This window comes from Lemur catta, chromosome 23 (genome assembly GCF_020740605.2).
Source record: "Lemur catta isolate mLemCat1 chromosome 23, mLemCat1.pri, whole genome shotgun sequence".
Taxonomy (NCBI): Eukaryota; Metazoa; Chordata; class Mammalia; order Primates; family Lemuridae; genus Lemur; species Lemur catta.
The window spans coordinates 9,614,041-9,639,301 of NC_059150.1; the positions used below are offsets into that span (position 1 = coordinate 9,614,041).

At 35.7% G+C, this 25,261-nt stretch overlaps 1 protein-coding gene across 2 annotated transcripts in view; it reads left to right on the forward strand.

The window, feature by feature from the left end:
• SYT14 (synaptotagmin 14) overlaps nucleotides 1-25,261 on the forward strand; it is a 141,507-nt gene that overhangs the window by 110,807 nt on the left and 5,439 nt on the right. For both annotated transcript variants that reach the window (XM_045536416.1, XM_045536415.1), the window contains one exon: nucleotides 25,035-25,224. In XM_045536416.1, the coding sequence (XP_045392372.1) occupies nucleotides 25,035-25,224 (190 nt within the window). The remainder of the gene's footprint in view (nucleotides 1-25,034; nucleotides 25,225-25,261) is intronic.

Here is a 25,261-nt window from a genome sequence, read left to right on the forward strand (position 1 = left end):
AGCAGACTAATCCTTGTCTCTTAAAGCTTCTGCCCAAAATTGACACTTCCACTTACATTTCATTGTCTAAAGCAGGGATTGGCAAACTTTTTCTGTAAAATGCCAGAGAGTTAATTTTTTTTAGTTTTCGTAGGCCACATATGGTCTCTGTCACATATTTTTTTTTACAACCTCTTTTAAAAATGTAAAACCATTCTTAACATGGTGGCTGCACAAAACACAGACTACATGCAGCACTCAATTTGCAGCCTGTTATTTACTGACCGGTAGTATATAAGCAAGTCATTTAGCAAAGCCTGGTATCAACAGTGTGGGGCAGTGAATAATTGTGAACAATATTCCATGCCAAGAATTGTTAAGATTAATATTAACTGTAGATTAACATTTATGTTTTGTGTATCAGTGGTTTGTAAATCAATTCGTACTCTTATAGTACATAAATTTGCTCTTTTGGGACATTCTCTTTTAAATCTCATTTAAATAATAGATTTGCATAACAAAGTCTTTCCTATATACTTAGCTCTAGCAGTTATCATAATTTCTGAATCCAGGTTTTTAATTCATAAAAATATTATTGAGCTTTAGAAACTTAAATACTAATATCTGACAAGTTTTAGTGTATATTAAACAAGGTGGCCTAAACTGTCAGTGCCCGAAGAAAACGCTAGGAATTGTTTATTCTTATAGTTAAAGATAGTGGATTAAGCACATATAATTATTTCTTTTTCTTCCTGTAATTTCCACTAAAATGATAGTTTCATAGTTTACAAAAATAAATACACGCATATATGTACATTCACCTTTATACCCACAAGGTCAAAGTTAGCTGGAAAGAGGGTATAAGCAGATCAGAGATACCAACTTCTAGAAGACTTTGTGGAATGGAGATAACCTTGCATAAAGTGCACATAGAAGAGAGAGCGAGCTAATCTGACCCCCTAGAACCACACATACTTCCAGATACAGCAGAGGGTAGCATGAGTCTAAGGATTAAAAGCAAGAGAGTCACTAAAAATCTGTGAAGTGTATTGTGTCTCCATCCAGCTTCAGGAATAGTGGGTGGGCTTGTCTCCCTTTACAGCCCTTGGGCAGTAAATATCATAGGTTCTTCTCCGGAAAAACTCAAGATTTCAAGTGAAGACCACGCCATACTGGCGTTTAGGGGTCTCCCAGGGAAATTGCTTGATCCCATTGCATCACACGTATGCCTATCAGTAAGCAAACTTTTTTTTTAAAGTGTAGAGTTTTTGATCAGCGTTTTAGAGATATATTCTTAAATATTCATACAAACAAGTAATCATGGCTCAGAAGACATGAATGGAAAACCTCCAACAGGAAAGAGAAAACTTAGGATAAACAGAAAATAAAATTACCCAACAGAAAGAATCTGTAATGCAAAGATGACAAGAAAATTAAAAACTAATTTTTAGTGTCTTTAGAAAGATTTGAGAAGACATAAATTTTTTTTAAAAAAAGAGAAAATACTCAGGAAAAGGAACAATCATAGAAGAAGTGACTTTTGTAAATTACAAATAAGATTGTAGAACGGTCCATACAGAGATGGGCAAACTATGGCCCTCCACCTGTTTTTGTAAGAAAGTTTTATTGGAACACAGCGGTTCCCATTTGTTTATGTATTGTCTATGGCTGCATTCAAGCTACAATGGCAGAGTAAGTAGTTACAACAGAGATTATGTGGCTCATTAAGACAAAGAATTTACTACCTGGCCCTTCACAGATAAAGTTTGATAACCCCTTAGTAGAAGATAGAGTGAAAAAAGTCCTTCAGAAAATAAAAAAGGAATATAGAGTAGAAAAGAAACAGATGGAAAGATTAAAAAAAGAAAAGGATCATATGACTAACAGGTGACTCAGAAAAAGGAAACAGAAGGGAGGAAGTTGTATTAAAAATACAAGAAAATTTGCCAAAGCTGAAGGGCTTACGTCTCCAAATAAAGGACCTGAACAATAAATGAAAAGTTCAGACCTAGACACATCATTATAAAAGTTCAGAACACCAGGGGTAAAAGAGAAGATCCTAAAAGATCCAAGGGAACGTAAAAATAAATGAAGATCAGAAGGGCATCAGATTGCTCAACTACAAAGCTAGATGCTAGAAGACAGTTAAGCTAAGGCTTCAAAATTGAAAGGAAAAGTTATTTTCACCATATTAAGTATTGTGTATAATCTCCTCAAATCCTAAGTACAGCACTATTGTGAGTATCATTTATCCCCATTTTACAGATGACAAAACTGTACTTTGGCGTTACAGTGGTACATTTCATTGCCTGGCAATCTGTAAATATTCCCAGCCCTTTCTAGTTTCTTTCCTGTATTTCAGAGGAATATATTTCTGAGATTCCCTAGAGTTCTGGATGCTAATCAGGTTCTACCAATTAAATGCATTTGTGCATGACTTACAAGGTGAAGTTGAGACAGAGGCCATTTTCTTACTGCTTCAGGCAGGCAGGTTAAGGAAAGATGTTTTTCTCCCTCTAGTAACATTCTAATAGCTAGTTTTCAGCTTCATGAATGCTAAGAGGTAATTGCAGTGATGACTTCCCGATCTCTTGATCGAGCTAAGGTAGTATGTTTTCTACCTCTTAATGTATCTCCCTGTCTTCTTGGTAAAGTAGTAGCTCCTTTAGCAGGTCAGTTTTTGGTGTTGTAGGACTCATTCCTACAAAACCAGCCTAAATCCTGCTACTCCGTATCTTCCAACAATTTGGTAAGCACCTAATTTTCTGAATTAAATCTGTCTTAAAACACCCAAAGTGATTTCTGTTTCCTTCACTGAACCCTGATGCAGTTCACAGTAAAGGTTTAGTGTTAATGTTAGAATAAGGTCTGAGATTTTTTTCAGATTTTAAAATTTACATCTAGGTAGTCCATGCTATACTAAGACACTGCTAGTCATAACTAGGGTTTGATTCTAGTTAAAATAGTTTTTAACGTGTAATTTCTGAGAATGATGACATTAGTAGAAAGTGGTGAAGAAGGGCAACATTCATTTTCTGTCTTCAGCTTGAATGGTGATTCCATGCTCTATGTACAGTTTTAAGCACTTGATGTGTATTAATTCAGATACCCTCTGATACTGGTACTGTTATCCTCAATTTATAGCTGAAAAAGCAGGCCTAGAAAGGTTAACTGCATTGCCCAGGGCCACACACGTAGTGAGTTGCAGAGTAGGGATTTAAATCCATCTGTTTCCACAGTCTGTTTTTTTATCTCTTCTGTAATTTATCATTGTATCTTATCATACTAAATTTGACCTAAAAGGAGGTTGGATTTGTCTAAGAATGTAGATAGAACCAAGTTTAAAGTATGAACATATCTTTATTCCCATGTAACTTGTTTTTATTAGTTGTAAAAATCTCTCAGAATCCCTAAAATGTCAAGATTGTGATTTTTAGGACAAAAATGCAATGTAAAATAGATCCAGAAATGAAAACTAAAAGTCTTCTTTTCATCATCAGTACTGGCTGCTGAAAATATATTATGACCAAAATAATTTTATGAAAAAGTACTGGCTTCTCTGTGGCTCCCTGCCATTTCTTTTTAAATTTTGAGTTTTTTGGATGTTTCTTTTCATTTTTTCCCTCAATCTTTCTGTACCTTAGAATGTATTGTGAAATATGTTAACTCATTAACGATCCCAAAATCTCATAGCTCAAATCAATTAACAGTTTACTAAATTGTGTTGGTTACATATAGAAAAGTAGAGGCATTTGATAATCTTATGTTCCTTAGTAATTGGGGTTCTCAGAGCAGGGTCTTGAGTATTTAAAACGGGAAAGATGATTAAGTGTGTTTTTACAGGTAGTCCCCACCTAATGAATGCATTGTGTTTCTGTATTTATTTATAAGTCAGAAATTTATTTGTAAATCAGTGTTTGGACAGTGTTTGGAAGTTTGAACTAAGGCTAAATATTACAAAAGCACTAAAAATTCTAGGGGAGCCATTTAAACTTGATTTCCATTGGGTAATAAGACATACATTTCCCGTCCTCACCCTCAGTCCCATGGCAGTGGCTCTAGCAACCTAGAAATGGGGATCCTTGGGGCATTGATAAGGAGACCCCTCATTGAGGAGTTTGGCAGAGGAGGTGACAGTATATTGCTATATTGCTATATGCCATGTATATGGCTTCAGTGATGCCCTCAGCAGACTTCCTCGTAGATTCCATTGGCTGGGATTTGGTCACATGCCCATGGCCTCTGCCAGAAAGACTGGAAATGCAAGTGCCTGGCATTTTTAGACTCCAGAGTGGGAAGAGAGCCCTTCCAGCAAAAAATAAAGAGATTGGCAATGGCTGTTGAGTGGACAACCAACTGTTCACTCTGGCTTACAACCAGGGATTTTGGTAACAAGCTTCAAGCTTATATAAACTTGAAGTTCATAAATTCAAATTTATGCTTTCATGTTAAAATATCTTTTTGGAAGAATGTATCCTAAAATGAATGATTTCTCCTTTAAATTTCTCCCCTCTTTCCACATATACATTATTTTATATTTAATTGGATGATCAGATATGATATATAACCATTATTATTTTCAAGGTAGATTTACCTATGTAGTCTGTTGACTAGTGAACAGCTATCTTATGTTGTAAAAGCAAACAAAAGTTTGCAATTCATACACAATGTTCCTTTCTTTTCCCTTCTACATGCCAATCTATTTTCATCTTCTTTTAAAAAGAACTTAGGCTTTTTTACCTTTGGAAAATATTTGCTTCATATTTTATATTAGAAATGCCACTCTTTAAAAAAATCAATATTTAAAAACTGAAATATTTGTTCTGAAGTGGATCCACTACCCTCTTCTACAGAATTTCTCCAAGTGAGCTCTACTAACCATTTGCATTAGAATCTCCTGGAATACTTTTGAGCAGTGTTGATTCCTGGGCTCAACACTAGATCCACGGAATCAGAATCACTGGGAAGTAGCCTAAGAATTTTTATTTTAAACAAATTGCCCAAGTGATAGTTGCCTATGCTAAAATATCAGAGCTACTGGTATATAAAATGTTTTTCCAAAGACCATTGTGGATGTGAATTAGATGAGTGATACATTTTGGTGTAAGTTCTGAGAATATATTTTTGTCTGTTTTTGTGTTTCTTCAGATCTTTCCATCTTTTATTGTCTTTGGTTTCCATTTCAAATATTTAGCAATGTATGTTCATTAGGCATCCAAAACATAATTAAGAGGAGTAGAATTATAAAGAAGTGCAAATGAAATTATAGTAAAAATATGAAGAGAAGTTTCCTTTTTAGAAAATCCCACACCGTCATTTAATTAACTGGTATTACTCATAAGGAGCAAGAGATTACACTGAGTAAATATTTGCATCAGTTAAGATTGTGTTAGCTTCAAGTGAATGCAAACCAACTCAGAATGGCTTAAGCAATAATGGAGGACCCAGAGGGTAGGCCTTTCCTCAGGCATAATTAAAATATTATAATATTAGCAAGGTACTGGTTTCTTTCTTCATACTGCTCTCCTACCCTGTCTTCGTACATCAGCTTCAAAATCGGGTTTCACGTAGTGGCCCTCTTGAAGCTCCTTGGGTCTCACTGGGTTACATGCCCATTCCAGAACCAGTCACAGTGGCTACAGGGATGGGCTGTGCTGATGAGTTTATGCCCTGGAGCTGGGCGATGGATCCCCTCCCAAGTCACATCAGATGAGAGTTGGAAAGGAGTGAAGTTCACAGTACCACTACTGGAAGGAAGTGATGGAATGGATGCTAGGGAGGTAACCAACTAATGGATAATATAATGTTTGTTTAAATTTCTTGAAAATAAAGTTCACTAAAGCTTTAGTGGTTAGATGTATTATAGATGAAATCCTATTTGAATCAGTTTGATGCTACCTCATAATTAGGCAGACTTTTCTGTACATCCCCTTAGGAACCTTGAATTCTGTATTTCACACAGTTAGTATCTTTCTGATATGCTTAATTGGCCAAGAACTAAGTCCTGAAAACTGATTCTCAATCTTGATTACACTAGAATGACTTAGCGAGTTTTAAAAATAAAGATGTCAGGCTCCTACTTAGACGTGTTGAATCATGGGGTCTGAGTATCTGTATCTTTACAAAGTTCTACAGGAAACTGCCTAAACAGTGTTGATCGCCGTTGCCTTGTAGAATCTATCTTATCTCCATATCTTATTCTTCACTGTTATTTGCTGTATAGCCATAGGACTAAAATGAGTCATTGCCAAGTTCTGAGACATCTGTTGGGTCTGACCATAAGGTTTAACTTGAAACCTTGTCATTCTGAAAACTCCAAGACTTGTTAATGTATAAATATTTTTCCAAAATACTCTGCTCAAACTGCAACCAACTAAACTATTAAAAGTTATATTTAAAACAAATAGTTTTAACTAAAATACTTTATTTTAGTAGGAACTGGATTTTATTGAGTAGTTTGAAATGGAAAGCAGCAGTTATTCACTGCTAGTAAGTGGTTTTTTTTTTTTTTTTTTTTTTTTTTTTGAGACAGAGTCTCACTTTGTTGCCCGGGCTAGAGTGAGTGCCGTGGCATCAGCCTAGCTCACAGCAACCTCAGACTCCTGGGCTTAAGCGATCCTACTGCCTCAGCCTCCCGAGTAGCTGGGACTACAGGCATGAGCCACCATGCCCGGCTAATTTTTTTGTATATATATTTTTAGTTGGCCAGATAATTTCTTTCTATTTTTAGTAGAGACGGGGTCTCACTCTTGCTCAGGCTGGTCTCGAACTCCTGACCTCGAGCGATCCACCCGCCTCGGCCTCCCAGAGCTAGGATTACAGGCGTGAGCCACCGCGCCCGGCCGCTAGTAAGTGTTAACCATTTCATTACCTTGGCTTCTTTCAAAATTTTACTTTTCAGATATATTGTTAAATATTATTTAATTTTAATTAATTTAATTTCAGATATATTGTTAATTATTAAAATTATTTATCTCCTTGATTCATTAGAATCTTGGCATATTGTTTTTTCCGGGTACATTTTGAGAACAGAAAAAGATGAAAAACATTTTAAGAGAAATTAAAGTCATTATGATCATGAAAAAAAGTCTTTTTTACCATTGTTCATTATATGTAACCTAGACTATTATAGATTATATTTTCTTATAAAGATTAGATTGGATTCAGTTTATTTAAATGAAGTTTATTGTGGCACTGAAGACATTAGAAATAAATTTTTTAGAAACTGACAATTCTGGGGCTGGGCATGGTGGTAGCTCATGCTTATAATCCTAGCACTTTGGGAGGCTGAGGCAGAAGGATCGCTTGAGGCCAGGAGTTGGAGACCACCCTAAGCAAGAGCGAGACCCCATCTCTGCAAAAAATAGAAAACTTAGCTGGACGTGGTGGTGCGCACCTACTCAGGAGGCTGAGGTGGGAGGATCACTTAAGCCCAAGAGTTCGGGCTTGCAGTGAATTATGATGGATGAGGCCACTGCACTCTAGCCTGGGTGACAGACCAAGACCCTGTCTCAAAAAAAAAAAAGAAGAAGAAGAAGAAGAGGCCAATGACAAATTCATTATTTCGTGGACTTTATTGGCCATTTAGGAACATGAATTTGGCAAAATATGCCACGTGTCTCATTAACTTTCCTCAAGGCCATATTTATGGTGTATTTCCACCTGGACTGTCCTAAAATTCACACTGTAAAATAACAGAAGAAATGAAGATAGCATTAAAAGATTCATTCCAAAATAGCACATTGTGATAAAAGTGAAATAAAAAAGCATTGCTATTTCTATAGCTATTAACATCTCATTTCCTAGGAAATGCTTTTAATGCTCTATGAGGGTATGTACAAAAACAACAGTAATAACATCATACTAAATAACTTAGGTGGCTAGAGACTTCACTATGAAGTTGCATTAAGACTTTTAGAAATATCCTTCTATATTCGTATTTTAATGAACATATAAATCATATTTTGCTATTTCATTTGTCAGTAACTTATTCATAAGATTTGAAATTTGAATCAGAACTAGTCTTCAAATAGTCTGTTTTGTGGCTTAAGAGAATTGTTATTACCATTTTAAAGTTTAAGAAAGGAAATTTGAAACTCAAGGTGTTTATAAATTTAAACTGAAATCATCGTTGTCCTAATTGCTTAGTGAGAATGTGTTTAAGATTTTAATTTGTGTAAAGTAGTTAGCACGGTACCTGGGACTTAGTATGCACTCAATAAGTATTAGTTGTGCTAATATTAGTATCATTATCACTACTACCATTACATACTACCACCGCCACTCCTACTGTCACCTTTTACCCATTTTTTCCATAAGGATAGTTTAATTTGGTTTCCTTTTAATGAGAATTCACAGTTCATTATCTTCATAATCCATGTTGTCCCTATGAACGTTCTGCATGAATAATTTTTAAAATTTTCTCCCTTTTGTATGGATAGTTTTGAGTAGAACTTGTTATAAAATATGAAGGAAAGTGTAAGTTTTTGAAGTCTCAATTTTACACCAGAATGATATATACCAGTGGTCCCCAACCTTTTTGTCACCAGGGACCGGTTTCATGGAAGATTTTTCCACAGGACAGGGGGTGGGGATGGGTTTCGGGGTGATTCAAGCTCATTACATTTATTGTGCAGTCAAACCTCTCGGCTAATGATAATCTATATTTGTAGCCGCTCCCCAGCACTAGCATCACCACCTCAGCTCCACCTCAGATCATCAGGCACTAGAGTCTCATAAGGACCGCAAAACTTAGATTCCCCGCATATGCAGTTTACAGTGGGGTTCCTATGAGAATCTAATGCCGCCGCTGACCTGACAGGAGGCAGAGTTCAGGCGGTGATGCGAGTGATGGGGAGTGGCTGTAACTACAGATGAAGCTTCACTCTCTCACCTGCCCCTCACCTCCTGCTGTGGGACTCAGTTCCTAACAGGCCACGGAGCGCTATCAGTCTGTGGCCCGGGGCTTGGTGACTGCAGATATATACCATGTAAGTATCTTTAATGGCTTATAACGCTTTTTCACAGAGGCAAAAGTTACGAAATACTACTCTTCTTTTTTTTATTATTTTTATTCTATTAATAAAATAAAATACATAGTTACACACATTTGTTTCTACATCTATCTAAATGTTGAAAGCCATGCATTCACATTGAGACTACTAATTTCAGTTCAATACCACAGGTTTCATGCTAATTTTCTCCCTTTTTATACTTTTAAGTACCTTCTTTGATAGTGAAAAGCATGGCTCCTATAATTTTTAATGTATTAACTTATTTGATCAGTCCCTTTGTAAGTAACCAATGTTCTATTGCAGCCATCCCTTCTTCTATATTTTGGTAGATACTCTCATTCCCAAACTCAGCTTCCAACTTCAGTTTTTTCCTCCTACATAAAGTCTTCATTGTGCTTGGCCTCTGATACCTATACCAGTCTGCACCCCGCTCACCCACCTGCCCATGGGTAAAGGCTCTCTTCACCCGGCACAGGCTTTGAATCCCTATACCAGGCTGCCCCTGAGGCAGGACACCTGCCTTATCCTGCTTGGGCTCTGACGTCCTGCAGACCACCCTTCCGTGAAACACTCTCCTTAGCCTACTTGGGATCTTACTCCTACAGTGGCCCAGCCTTCTAAATGGATGGCCGCCTCCCCCTGCTCAGGCTCTGACAGCCCATTTTATGTCATCTGTCAGTGCCCTCAATGAGATGTCTTCCTTACCCTGCTAAGGCTCTTACACCCCGTGCAAGGCCACCTGTCTGGGGAAATGCCCTCCTCATCCTGCTCAGGATCTGATTGCCACCACCAGGCTGCCCATCTGGGCTCTCTCTCCAGACTAAGTCACTGCTTCATACCTTCCCTCCCATGCCCAGCGTGAACACCCTCTTCACCCTGCTTAAGCTGGTGTGCCACTCCTCTATGAGGATGCCCTCCTCGCCCTGATTGACGATTTTTGTAGGTTAATGACCCCTCAGCAGTCTCTCAGTGAGGTCTAAGATGATGATGATGATGATGATGATTATATGTATGCTGATACTAATTATAGCCGCTAACATATATTGACCATTTATACAGATGTAGCCGTATGCTTTGTCACAGGTAATTGTGCAGGGTGAGGAGAGCCTTTACCCATGGGCAGGTGGGGGAGAGTTTACTCTTTTTCAGGTGTCTATAAAATGGTCACTAGGTATAAACTTTAGAGAATAGCAGCTAGATATAAGTTTTGGCCTTCTGGGATAAAAGACTGGAAGAAACTGAGTGGTGGAACTATCCGTGGTACTGAGAAGTCCCCAGCCTCTTCTGGATTCTAGTGTAGCTGTGTTTCTTGCCTTAGTTGAACCTATACTTAAATCTATTTGTAAAACACTTCAACTGATGGTAACAAAGTGCTTTCACATTCTGTATATCTTTAAAGCCTCATACCTTTAGTATGTTGTGTAAATTCAGCACACACAATATTGATTCTGCCCCTACTCTCCATTCCCTAAATCATTTTACAGCACCACCATACAATTGTCGATAAAGCAAGGAGCTATAAGTTCATCACTTATATCAAATCTTGCTGATTGCGACTCATTGAGCTTCTCAGATCTATGGGTTTGTAGTTTTAATTAAATTGGGGGCCTTTCATGCCACTACTTCTTCAAATATTAATTCTGACCACCTGGCCCCTTTCTGAGTCTCTGATTACACATGTATGATATGCTTTGAAGTTGTCCCACAACTCACTGATGCTCTGTACTTAATTTTTTTTCTGTATGTTTTCTCTCTGGTTTAGTTTTTGATAGATTCTATTTCTATGTCTTCAGATTGATTAATCTTTTCTTCTGCAGTGGCTACCATGTTGGTAATCCAATCCACTGTATTCCTCATCACAGATGTACTTTTCAGTCTCTAAAAGCTAAATATGGGTGTCTTTTATATCTTCTTTGTTTCTCCTTAACATCTCCATGCTTTTCTTATATTGTCTTGAACTGTGGAGCATATTTATAATAGCCATTTTAATGTTCAAATCTATAAATTCTATCACCCATGTCATTTCTGGGTCACTTTTTATCAGTTGACTTTTTTTCTTATGGGTTTTATTTTCCTCCTTCTTTGCATGCTTGATAATTTTTTAATGGATGCCAGATATTGTGGATCTTACATTGTTGGGTGCTGAATTCCTTTGTTTTCTTATAATTTTGAGCTTTGTTCTTGGATTTAGTCAGGCTGCTTGAAAACAGTTTGATCCTTTTGAGGCTTGCTTTTAAGTTTTGCTGTAGACAACTAGACATTCTTTATTCTAGGGCTTATTTGGCCCAACTACTCAGGCAATTAATTTTCCTTCTAAGTACTCAATCCAATGCCCCATATATTATGAGTTCTCTCCACTCTGGCTGTTCAGAGTGTGAATTATTCCCAGGTCCGTGTGAGTTCTGGAAATTGTTTTTTCTGATTCCTTCCAGCACTTTTTTCCTTGGCCATAGGTAGTTTGAGGTTCAAAAGGGTTTTTAAAATATGAGTGAGACTTGAGCATCTTTGCATACGAATGAGACAAATTCAGTGAAGAGTAATATTTAGGATATTAGATAAATAGAGATATGTAGTGTTTTTAAGAAGGCTGGAGAAAATTGGATCCAGACAACAGGTGAAGAAATTGGTCTGACACAGAAAGAATGTTTCCTCCTATAACAGTATGAAAGAAGGAGAGGATCCAGATGTAGGAAAGTTTGTACATCTTTTGGCAGGAAGTCACCACCTACTGAGGTATGTGTGAGTGTGAAGCAGGAGGCAAGAATGAGTAAGGAGAAAGGAGACTGTGTCAGGTGATTTTAGGAGAATGGAAGATTTATAATCATTGGAAAAATAGAAAAATAAATTTATTAGAGAAGTATAACCAGATTATAAATATAACCAGATGATGGCCAAAGTTCCAATCCATCCCATTGTGTGATGTTTTCCCCAGTACAAAAAGTTGTTAGGTTCATTCAAGGTTAGCATTTTGGCAGCCTGTCGAGTATGTTGAATAGACAGAGAAGCAAGGAAGTTTAAGGCATTTGCAAGAGAATCATTGAAATGGTGCATCTTGGAATGAAATGGGGGAGGAAGTGAGGACAGGAAGGAATTTTTTTTCTTTTTTTTTTATTTCAGCATATTATGGGGGTACAAAAGTTTAGGTTATGTATATTGCCCTTCTCCCCCCCAAATCAGAGCTTCAAGTGTGTCCATCTCCTAGACGGTGCACATCGCACTCATGATGTATGTATACACCCATCCCCTCCCCGCCACATCTGCCCGATACCTGATTAATGTTATTCCTAAATGTACTCTTAGATGATGATCAGTGAAACCAATTTGATGGTGAGTACATGTGGTGCTTATTTTTCCATTCTTCCTCCGTCATTTTTAATGTGCATGGTTTTGCTGGATGTTGAATTCAGCACTTTGGATATGTCATCCCACTTCCTCCTGGCTTCCCTGATTTCTGAAAAGAAGTCAGCTGTTAATCTTTCCTATATAACTCCTTAAATGTGATGAGTTACTTTTCTTTTACTGCTTTCAAGATTCCCTCTTTGTGTTTCACTTTGTACAGTTTGACTATGTGTCTAGGTATGGATATCTTTTGGTTTATCCTACTTGAAGTTCTTTGAGCTTTTTGGATGTGCACATAAATGTCTTTTATCAAATTTGGGAAGTTTTGGTCATTATTTTTTCAAATGTTTTGTGTACCTCTCCCTCTGTCTTCTTATAGGATTCTTATTGTGCATATGTTGATGTGCTTGCTGGTATCTTTGAGGCTTGCTTCATTTTCTTCATTTTTTTCTTTCTGCTTCTCAGACTGGATAATCTCAATTGATTTGTCTTCAAATTCACTAATTCTTTTCTCTGTCAATTTAAATCTGCTGTTGAGCCCTCTATTGAATTTCTCATTTTAGCTATTATACTTTTCAACTCCATTGCTTCTTTTTTATATAACTTCTATCTATTTACGCATATTCTCTACTTGGCAAGACATTGTTCTCATACTTTCCTTTAATTCTTTAGACATGGTTTCCATTAGTTCTATGAACATATTTATAAGAGCTGATTCAAAGTCTTATCTGTTAAGCCCAGTATCTGAGCTTTTTTAGACAGTTCCTATTAACTGCCTTTTTTCCTTTTTATGAGTCATGCTTTCCTTTTTTCTTGCATGTCTTACAATTTTTTGTTGAAAACTTGACATTTCAAATATTACAATAGGCCAACTCTTGAAATCACCCTCAACCCTGTGGTTTGTTGTTGCGCTTTGTTGTTTTTATTGTTGCTCTTTGTTTGATACCTTTCTTGAGTTAACTTTGTAAAATATGTATTATCTATTATATGCAGTCACTGAAGTCTCTGTTCAATTAGATTAATGGCCAGCTAATGATTGGACAGAGGTTTCCTTAAATGCCTTGAATATATTTAGTCTTTACTGAGAGGTTCTGTGTGTACTGGGGCATGCCTTCAATGCTCCAGCAGCTAGTTTACAACTGTGCATTAGCCTTCACTTCCTGCATGCACAGAGCAACAAAGTCAGCTAGAAGTGAGAGATTAGAACCGTCTCAGGTCTTTTCTGGGCGTGCACATAGCCTAACACAGGTGCATAGACTTCTAGATTCCCAAATATGTTGGAACTTTTCAAAACTCCCTATGAGCATCTCATTCCCCAGATTTTCCGCTTATTTTTTTGTCAGCTTCTTGTCAGCCCCAACTAGTACTGCTTCCTTGGCGGTTGCAATGTTAAATATTTGCCACTGATTGTTTCCAACAAATGTCCTAAGGGTACTACAACTATTCTGTTCACACAGATCAATCTCTGAGTCAAGTAAAATCAAGGCAAAACCTAAAAGTGGAACTTTTCATGGGGCTGTCAGACAAGTCAAGTAATGACAATTCTCTGGGGATGGGGCTTCAAGCCCATTCTTTCCCCCCAGTGTCTGCGAGGCTGCTGGTTTTCACAGCTACCATAGTTGTGAGGCCGTTGGCTTTTAAGGCTACCATAGAACCTAGCGAGAGGGGAATGGGACTAGTGTGTATTTAAAATGCGACAAAACCTGTTGTTCTTATAATATTCAGCCATTTTTCTTGAACAAATATTTCTTGGATTATTGCAAGCCTTTAGTTAGAGTTCTGAAAAAGTTTATTTTGACAATTTTTGCCAGTGTTCATGTTGCTTTTATGCAAGAGCAGACTTTCAGAGGTAGATCCCTACTTTACCAGTCTGCCCTGTATTTTTGAATAGAAGTGAGTCACCATCAAAGCCAATTTTATGAAAGTCTAGTTTACCAGTGTGTGATGTCTTTATCTTGGCAAGGAGATTGGGGAACTTAGAGTGTGATAAGTTGATCCAAAATGACCATCCAATTAGGGAAGACCTAAGAACATTATCAAAAAAGAGAGGCCAAAAGTTCAAAGAATAAAAAGGAAGTAACAGATCAAGTGGACGTGGAGGATGACCTAATTGAGCATATAGGAGACCTCTTCTGTGACCTTTCTCTCCAATTCCCCCATCCTCTGTTTTCCATTCTGTACATCTATGACAGAGTGCTTAGGTAATGGTGTACAAGAAGCATTAGAATGGGGAAAAGGTAACTAAGATGCAACTGCATTATAGAAATAAAGTTATTATATTTCAAAGCACTTATGTATGTGAGCTCACATAATCTTACAACTTGACAGGACATGAACAAGAATCTCTGTTTTATAATGGAGAAAAATTAGACTCTTGATAGGTAAATTACCTCTAATTCTTAGGGCTAGCAACAGGTAGAGCTGCTCCTAGCTCTTTTGATTTCTTGTCAAGTATTCTTTGCACTATTAGGTGATAAGACTATTAGAGGAGTTTTAGTAGTAAGGAAGAGCCAATTTTGAGATGCTTTCTGGAAGAAAAATTACCAGGATATATATAGTTGGTTATGTGAGATTAAAACAGAGAAGATGCCCAAGATTTGGAAAATGTAATTTTAATATATTGCAACCAGCCACAATACAAATGCTATTCTAATGTGGGGGAATAAAGATCAAGTTGCTGTTAATTCAGTGAAATAATCAGGGAAATACTCACTGGTTATTTAATTTAAGCCAGAAATGTGTATATTTTGTTAATTTTCCACCAGGCGTCAGTAGCACTTTAAACTATAGCAATTGTAGTGGTTATTTGGAATTGGATATTTGAATGTGTTATATACAACACAGTTGGGAGTATATTATGTTCGTTTGTTCCCACCTTCAGATTGTTTATACTTCAGTGTCGTGGAAAATGTCATGTTATTTAGAGCAACATTCAATATTTTACCATCTACATTATTACAGTCTTCCAGGATACAGGATTCCTGAACTATGCTACCAAAGTATGTTTTGACTTCTCAGAAGACTCAAAATATTTTAGAGAAACTGGGCCAGCAGGGGGCAGCACAATCTTACAATGCTTAGAATCGGGTCATTTGACCATTTAGAAATAAGATCTAAGGATAGTGTGGTGCATGGGTTTTCAAGCATTCAAACCCTGTATTTCAAATGAAATATTATTTATAACTCAAATATATAAGAAAAAGTGATATTTTAAACATAAATCTTACTTTATAATATTTATATGTAACATCAAACACTGAAATTAACAGGGTTGTTTTGATGGATGAAAATTTTATTCCACCCTATAGAATAAAACAGGGTAGTATTACTGTATTCCCTTTACAGATGAGAAAACTGAGTCTCAAGGAAATTATAAAACATGTCCGAGGTCACACAGATGGTAAAATGTTATAGCTTACACATAAACTCATCTGCCTTACTCCAGCACAGGCACCTAAAATGTACGCTTGCTGATGAATACATTTTAGTCTTGCTGTTGCTCTGAAATCCATGCAATTTATTTCTTTTGTCTTAATTACTCAATTTAGAAAAAAATTCTGATTCACATAAATAAGAAGTTACAATGGTGACTTTTTTTTAAATAGCTTATTTTGCAATCTCCAAATATTTGTCAATTAAACTGAAATGGCAGGTGAATCTTTAGTCCAAGATATATTAAATAATGCAGTACAAATAAAATACATCAGTGTTCTCTAAATGTTAACAACTAGTATAACTACTAAATAAGTAAACACAGTTATTCCAAATTTTATAGTTAAACTTAAGCAGACAAATGCTAAATACTTTGCTAAAGCCACATTCCCATAACCAAAAGACCCCCAGAAATATGGCTCCAAAGTTTGCTTTTTCTTACCAGCAAAAGCTCTATTTTATTATTCATTATGTACTTGTATTGCTTTTATTTTACTTTTTAAATAATATTGTATTTTATAAATGAAATTCAGTGGTATTTCACTAGCCACAGCTGAAAAAGCAGTAATCTATGGATCATCATTGGTGAACTCTCATTTTAAAAAGTACAAGCAAGAAGAAAGGATTGGCCATGAATGACAGTCAGCAGACCCAAAAGAAAGATGTATTGGCAGCTCTAGAATTAATAGAACACTGTGAAAGAGATTATAAAATGAATATACTTTAAAAGAATAAAGAGTTAAATGAAGTCATAGAAACCACAAGGAAAGACAATATGGGAAAAGGGGCAGATTTAAATAATGACCATATGGAACTTCTAGAAAGAAAAATAACATATTAAAAATAGAATCAATGAAATATATGAAAGTTTTGGAGGGTAGAGTGAGAATGTAAAGCATATTTTCTAGTAAGCACTTCAGAATGAGAGACTAGAGAAAATAAGAGAAAGTATTTGAAATGTATAGATTATCAGACTGAGAAAGCAGAGGTCCTCAACAGGATTATTAAAAATGAATCCACACCCCTAAAAATTGCAGTGAAAAGGTGAAACACCAGACAAAGTGATAAAAGCAACCACAAAGAAAATACAAGGGAACAACAGTTTGACTAACAGCAGGCTTCTCAGCAGCGACAGTGGAGGCCAGAAGGCAGTGCAGTGGTATTAATATAGTATCTTTAAGGTGCCAAGGCAGAGTAACGACCAACTGGGAATAGTATAGCACCTAAATTATCACTTAAGGGAGAGGGAAAACTGCAGATATTTTCAGGCAAAGACCAGGAGAGTTTACCACCCATAGATCATTGCCAGAATAGTTACTAAAGCATATTCTTTTGTTAGAAAAATAATGAATTCTAGAGGAAGAAATGAGATGGAAGAAGTGATGGTGAGCCAAGAGATTGTTAAACATTTAAAATAGTCTTGTAGAAAAATGAAATAAGCAGAGATAGATTAAGCAGAAAATACTAGTAAGGATATGGACAATTTCAGTGTTTGATTTAATGGATTCTTATGGGATCTCTGCCCAATAAATTAAAAAATATTCACTTTCTTTAAGCATTCATAGAACATTTACACAAGGCAACCATATGCTAGGCCACAAAGGTATTCTCTACAAATATCAGGAGTCAATATCATATGAACTTCATTTTTTTTACTATGTTACAATGACATTAGATATTCATTCCACAAACATCTATTAGGCACATACTACATCCCAGATATTGTTCTAGCTATTCAATATCCATTAATTAATGAAAAACAGAAATAAATTTTGGCCTGCATGAAATTTAATTTTAGTTAAGGAAGGGAGAGAGGGACAGATAAGCATAATAAATGAGTATGTGGTACGCAAGGCGGTGATAAGTACTATAGGGGGAGAAAGAAACCGGGTGAGCAGGATCAAGAATGCTATTGGGAACGGAGATGTCATTTTAAGTAAGGGTCAGGGTAAGGCTCACTGGGAATGTGACATGTAAGCAAAGATGTGGAAGAGGTGAGCGAGTTAACCGTGTGCATATCCGGGGAAAGAACAGTGCAAGCAGGTGGAACAGCCCATCCTGAGCCCGCAGTGCGTGTTGTGTTCAAGGAACAGCAAGGAGGTGTGTTCAGCTGGAAGTCCATGACTGGGGGGTAGAGTAGTAGGGGGTGAGGAAAAAGAGGTAGCCCCTCCAATCCCCCGAAACCTATATTTTTGAATACTCACACAAACAATGTACTAAATTAACTCATGGTCAAAGAATAAAGCATAATGAAAATTAGAAATATTTAGGTGCAAACAAAAATGAAAACACTTAAATTTGTAGTGTTTAGCTCTGTCAATATTATAAGGAAATATATAGCCTTAAATATATTTACAAGAAGATAAGAATGATATAAATTGATCAGCTAAGCATTCTTCAACTCAAGAAGTTAGAAAAGGAAAAGAGAGTAGAAATTAATTAAAGGAAAATTATAAAGAGGTTTAACTAAAACAAATCTGGTTGTTTGAAATTACTAATAAAATAGATAAGCCTCTGGAGTTACTGAACAGGAAAGAAACAGAAACTATGTCAAATGAAAAGGAAGATATATCCACCAATTCAGTGCAGATTTCAAAATCGTAAGAGAATAACTCTAGGAAAATAAATTCAAAAAGGTAGATAAAATAAGTGATTTCCTTGAAAAATACAAATTTCTATAGAGTGATTTAGGAATAATAGAAAACATAAAAAGACTTACTATCATCAAATAAATTAAATCAGTAACCAAAAGGTCTCCTTAAAAGAAAGAAAAAAGAGGTGATTGAGTTTTAGAAGCACGTTTTACCCAACTTCAATGGACAAGTAACTTCTATATTCCATAAACTATTTCACAGAATAAAAAGAAAAAGAAAGGTTCCCAACTTCTCTTCTTCTCTTTCTAGGCTTGTCTAATTTTGACACCAACTAGACAAGAATAACATAAGAAATGAAAATTATAAACCAATCTCATTTATAAACATATATGCAGAAATCCTAAATTAAACATTTTTAAATTGAATTCAGCAAAAATTATACACATATGCCTATATATATATATATACACACACACACACACACACATCCACACACATATATATATTCTTCAAATAGGTATTATTTCAGGAAAGCATGAGAAAAGAAACTTGTAAACGTTATAAACCAATCTCACTTATAAGTATATATGTAGAGTTAAATATGTTCATATTGAATACAGCAAAAAATAATATGTGCATATCTATATATACATGTATATACATAAATTTTGATCAGAGCAGGGATATTTTCATCACCATTTCCACATGATGCTGTAGTCAAATGCTAGTGATATAAAATATTTTGTTTTTATTTGTTTTACTATTTTTCTTCGATCTCAAACCTTCTTATCAGATATATTAATATTTTCGTGTTAATATATAGGGCTATGAAAGAAGTGAAAATTTTCCTTTGTTTTAGCTCTTCCCTACCTAACCTGTATGTCAGAGCTATGCTCTATGCGTGTGGTAACATTCCGTTTCATTGAGCCTCTTTTCCTCTTCCACGGCTCCTGCAAGGCCACACACCACACCCAGCAAAGAGCAGAGAAGTCGCAATTGGAGCGACAGCGGCATCACCAGCTCCCCAGTTGCATGGCCCCTATGGTTGCCATTTGTTTTTCTGCCTGGCATCTGTATCTTTTTCTTGTGCCCACAGTATCCAGATTTTGCTTGCAAGGCCAAGCTGCCCCTGTACTTCTGCTGAAGCAGACTTTAAAGCTCTAGAATGAAACCTCAGAGGCCCTAACTAGCAAGTTCTGGGGCTTTGGTTTGAGCAGAAGCTGTCTTCCTCTTTCCCACAGCACTCAGAGCTGCTGGCAACCAGGAAGGAAGAGTGTTCCTGAGAATGAAGCCAAATTTAGGAAACAAACCTGAGAAATAGAGAAAGGGGAACTGGTTCCTAGTGACATGGGTTGAGGTCTGGATCCGTGAGTGCCTGAAGCTACCGCTGTTATGGAACTGTTGTGTTACATAAGCAACATGAGAAGTTATTGGCTTTAGCCAGTTGAAGTTGGATATTCTGTCCCTTGCAACCAGAAGTATCCTGATAAAGCTTACTGTTTTAGGCGGACTAGCTTCCAGCACCCTTATGAAATTTAAACTATCCGTCCATCCACAGCTCACCTCATGGGGCTATCCTTTAGATCACCTGGTGTTTTTGCAAACCCTACAGAAATACAGACTGGCTCCCCTTTACACTGGATTTGTGAGGGGAAGGGAGGAGAGTGGGATTTGGAGCAATTATACTCTTTCTCTCTCCTGAAATTGCCTCTGGTTATCTCCCCCTTACCCAGCTCCCTGGGCTAGGAAAGGGCCCGAGGAGGGAGCAGTGCCGCTGGAGGTGAGACTCACCTTGGGTGGCGGCCACAACTTTGCAGCAGGTGACTTCCCTCATTTCACACTTTAGCACTCTCCGCGCCCTCACCAGCCCATTATCAGAAAAGTATAATGGGAGCATTTCATACATAAATAAAATTAAAAACTGAATGCAATCTTCCAGCCACAGTGAGAACAAGTGCCACAGAAGTTATTCAAATTTATAGTAATTATCACTGTACAGTTCAGCAGTTTCACCTGAGAAATGTTGAGTATAAGTAGTTACAAGTTAACTGGAATAAATTCAATATTAATAAAAATCCCAGTATGTTTACTTAATAGGAATTGTTGTATTTTTAATCGTATGGTTTTTCTATATATATTTACAAGTTCCCACCTAATTTTAACCTATTAAGATCATTAAGGAAATGCAATGGCAGTTTGACTTAAGCAGTAATTCTGGTTGTGGTAAACACATAGAGTTTATTCATTTCTCTGAAAAATTAGATTTTCTCTACTCTCACAGAATTGCTTATAATCCTTCACCCTAGGGCGTAAGACTCAGGGGGAAGGAGGGGAAGTATTACAAAGAAATACAATATTATGCAAGGTGGGAAGTTTTACTTTGGGGAGCCTGTAGGACTATTCCTTTAAGTACTCCTAGTTATGATTGGAATTTGTTTGACTTTGGGTTAATCACCTGCAGTTACAGCCACCTAGGCAAGCCCCGGCTATATATTAATGATGGGGTCTGCCGAGGGAGTATACAGTGGATGGTAGAGATTCTTGAGTATGTTCTGAATGGAGCACCATGCCCTGGGGAATAGTCTAAGGAAAGATGCCACCGAAGCACACAGTATCTGTGTTTAATTTGTTCTTACTACAGTTATTCCGTTTACATAGTTATTCTATACTGTACTTGCTGTGCCGAGGGATCTCGGAGACCACAACTCTCCCAGGATTAAATGGGCAGTTACACTAATGTCAGTGGACAGGCCCTGAGATTAGCCCTTTTCCTAAGGTGTAAATTCAGTATGAACTCTTAGAGAATAGTTTTTTCTGTCATTTAAACATTATTGTATTTCAGTAGGGCTTACTAAAATAGAATGCCGTCAACAAAGATCTTAATGTTCTTGCTTGTTTCTTGGGCTTAGACATAAGAATTTCCACAGCAGTAAAGTAAGGGAGTGTTTTCCTTACGAGTGAGAAAGGCCTTTCTTATCACTTTCTTTGGACATCACTTTGTTTCTCAAAAGTGGCAGAGTGGCCACTGTGTTGATAAGCAACTATTAGGTTCACATCTTATTATCTGCCTGTAGGTTCATGTGAAAAGTACTATATTATGAAAAATGTATTTCGCAATATTCTAACAGATGCTGCTAGTATAATAGCCTAATGTAACAAATGCACCAAATGTGCTCAAGCATGTTTTTGACACTATTTTCCTAAGTGATGATATATCCTAATTGAAACTTACTAAAATTATGTTTTCTGCTCCAACTGTCATGAAAACATACCAAACTTATGTGTTTTGTGTACCCATGATTGAAGAATATAAGATGTGTGTTCCTTTTGGCCTTCACTCTGTGGTTTAGAGTTATAATTTGAAAATATGAGATTTTATCCTTCTGAATATTAGTCCAATGAGTTAATTCAGTTCCAAGGTATATCTTAATTCTCCTTCATTACTGATACAGCCAGTAGTAGATTTAAATTTGAAGCTTTGTATAAAACATTTTAAAATTTTTAAATTATATTATTAGAGGTAATAATGTTATAGTTTTTTTTTTTTCTTTTCTCTTTAACTCATAGAGTGAATCTGTTTGGAAATCTTCAAAGAAAGTCCTACATATTTATTTTTATCATTGTATATTAATTTGTGTACACTGTGTCCTTGTATCATATAATTCTTTTTTCTTTACCCAGAGCCATCCATCATGGGTGATAGATCATCATGTAATTCTTCTCTGAAATCTTTTTTCTTGTGAAACCCAACACACATTAGAAAAGTATAAAAACCAGAAATGTACAAGCCCTTTATCACAAAGCATAACCCATGTAACTACCATTAAGGTCAGAAAATAAAACACTGCCAGCATCCCCAGAAACCCCCACTGTGCCCTTACCAATCACTATTCCCTCTCTCCCACACCCAGAGTTAACCACAATTTTCATTTTATGTCAATTACTTGCTTTTCCTGATAACTTTACCACCTATTCATGCATGTGGAACACTGTGGTTTAGGTTTAGTTTTGCCTGGTTTGGGTTTTTGTTTGTTTGTGTTTTTTGTTTTTACTTTACATAAATGGAATTATGCAGCTAGGTATCCTTTTGGGTCCAGTATTTTTCACTCAAAATCATTTTTATAAATACAGTTATAATTGGTTTTCAGTGTTGTGAAGTATACCATTGCATGAACTCAGCACAAATTATGTATCTCTTCTACTGTTTGGGTCCAAAATGAAAAATAATGCTGTGGATACTCTTTCATATGTCTCTTGATAAACATTACATGTATTTCTGATGGGTACATATGTAGGAGTGGAATTGCCAGATCATAGGGTATGTATATTTTTAACATTTTAAAAAGTGGTATCACTTTACACTTCCACCAGAGAAACATGAGAATTCCCATTGCTTGGTCCTCACCACACTTGGTATTCTTTTAGCCCATCTGTTTATTGTATAGTATTATCTCATGCTTTTAATTTCTATTTCCCTGATTGCTAATGAAGTTGAGCAGATGCAAAGAAACCTATTGAGATTTTTATGGAATTGCATTTAATCTATAGATCAATTTGGAGAGACTGTTACAAAATTGAGCTTTCTAATATATAAACATAGTTTATTTATATAGCACTTTTCAGTTTATCTCAGTAATGTTTATAGTTTTCTCTGTAGAAGCCTTCCATATCAATTGTTATATTTATTCCTAGATATTTCATGTTTTTGTGCTATAACAAATACTATTTTAATACATTTTATATTCAGATTTATTGCTGATACATGGTAATAATGTGGATTTTTAAATTTTACCTTTATATGCAAATATAGTTCATCTATAGATTTATTTTTATTTTCTGTGTACATAATTATGCAATCTGCACATAAAGACTTTTTTTATCTACTCCCCTTCCAAATCGTTATACTTTTTGTTTTTTACTTTAGTAAGGCTAGGACCTTCACTGACTAGTGTCTCCACTACAGTGTTGACTAAAAGTGGTAATAGTTGGCAGTTTCAAAGGGGAAGCATTAAATTTTTTTTCTATTAAGTATGATGTTAAATGTTGCTGGGTTTGTTTTGTGAATAGTATATGTAGAGTTTTTGAATCCTGGTTCAGGAATGAGAAACTTCTGTAATTTTTCTTTTTTATAATGTCCTTGTTTGCTTTTGGTTTTAATATTTTGCTGGATTCTTAAAGAACATTGAGGAGTGTTTCCTCTTTCTCTACTATCTGGAAGAATTTGTGTAAGACTAGCATTATTAATTAGAGTTCACTAATGAAGCCATCTGGGCTAAAGTTTATTATTTTTTTGCTTTATGTGTGTTTTGGAAAAGTTTTTAATTACAAAATCAGTTGCTTTATTGACTGTTTAGATAGTCTATTTCTCTTCTTTCTCTTTTGATTAGTGATAGTTTTCTAGGAATATGCCCATTTTGTCCAAATTTCAGATTTGTTGAGGAAAGTTGCTTATACTATTCTCTTATCTTTTCATGGTCTGTAGAAAATGTAGTGATATCTCCTTTTTCATTCTTGATAATTATTACTGTCTTCTTTCTTTTTTTTTAATTGGACTCTCCAAAAGTTTATCCACTTTTATTTGTCTTTTCTAATTATGTATTTTTATTATCATTTAGTTAACCACAGGTTATTTAAAAGTATATATTTAATTTATAAAAATACAAGGATTTTATTCTCCTCTAGAAAAGGGTTTGGATTTTGTCAATCAAAAAAATTATGAATAACTTTCATCATTTGAAATTATTGTTCACTTTATTTTTGTAAAAATTCTGTATGCTTGGGAAAATGTTTATTCTGTAGTTGTTGAGTATAATGTTCTACATATGACCATTAGGCAGTTTTGCTTGTTGTGATATTCAAATCTTCTACATCCTTACTGTATTTGTTTGTCTGCTCATTTGGTCAGTTACTGAGAGAAGTGTGCTAACGTCCCCACTGGTTGCAGGTTTCTCTGTTTCTCTTTGTAGTTCTGGGAATTTTTGCTTCTTATGTTTTGAGTCCATATTATTAAATGCATGCAAATTTGAAATTATTTTACTTCTTAGTAATTTGAATGTTTTGTCATTATTAAGAATACTACTTCATCTCTGATAATAGTTACTGCCTTAAAGCCAACCCTGACTGATACTAATATATTAATACCTACATCAGTTTTCTTTTTGTTATTGTTTGCATGATAAATTTTTTTTATACTTTTCAACTTTTCTGTGTCTCTGGGTTTTAAATGTTGGCTTATAAGTAGCAGATAGTTTTGTTTATTTAATCAAAGTTGGCTAATCTTTGTCTTTAAAGACACAGTTATGCCTAAATCTTTGCCAGTCTTTTGAGGTTGATAAGTTTTTAAATAGCAATTTTTACTTTCAGAAAATAGTTTATTAAAATCGATAAGTTTAAGTAAGAAATTTATCTTCTCTGATTTGTATATAAATGTGGAGAGATTTGTGAAACCTTCTCATCTCCTATTACTACTGCTTTGACTCCTGTATAATGAAAAGAGATCCAGGGACTAAAATATGCCGAAGACAATAATTCTCATCTGGTGTTTGGGTAGTTTGGTTTGCAACTCTTATCTTTATTGTGATTACCTTCCTAATTCCAATAAAACATGCCATAAACAACTTCTCTCTTCATATATTTCTTTTGCAAAATACTATAAAAATTTCATTTTTTATTACAGGGCTGTGACTCCCAAATGAGCATGTCAGAAATGTCCTGTAGTGAAAGTACCTCCTCGTGTCAGTCTCTTGAACACGGCTCAGTTCCAGAAATTCTCATTGGCCTGCTTTATAATGCCACAACTGGAAGACTATCAGCAGAAGTGATAAAAGGCAGCCACTTCAAAAACTTGGCAGCAAACAGACCACCCAGTGAGTGGAAAAAATTTTTTTTAATTCTAATGTTTTC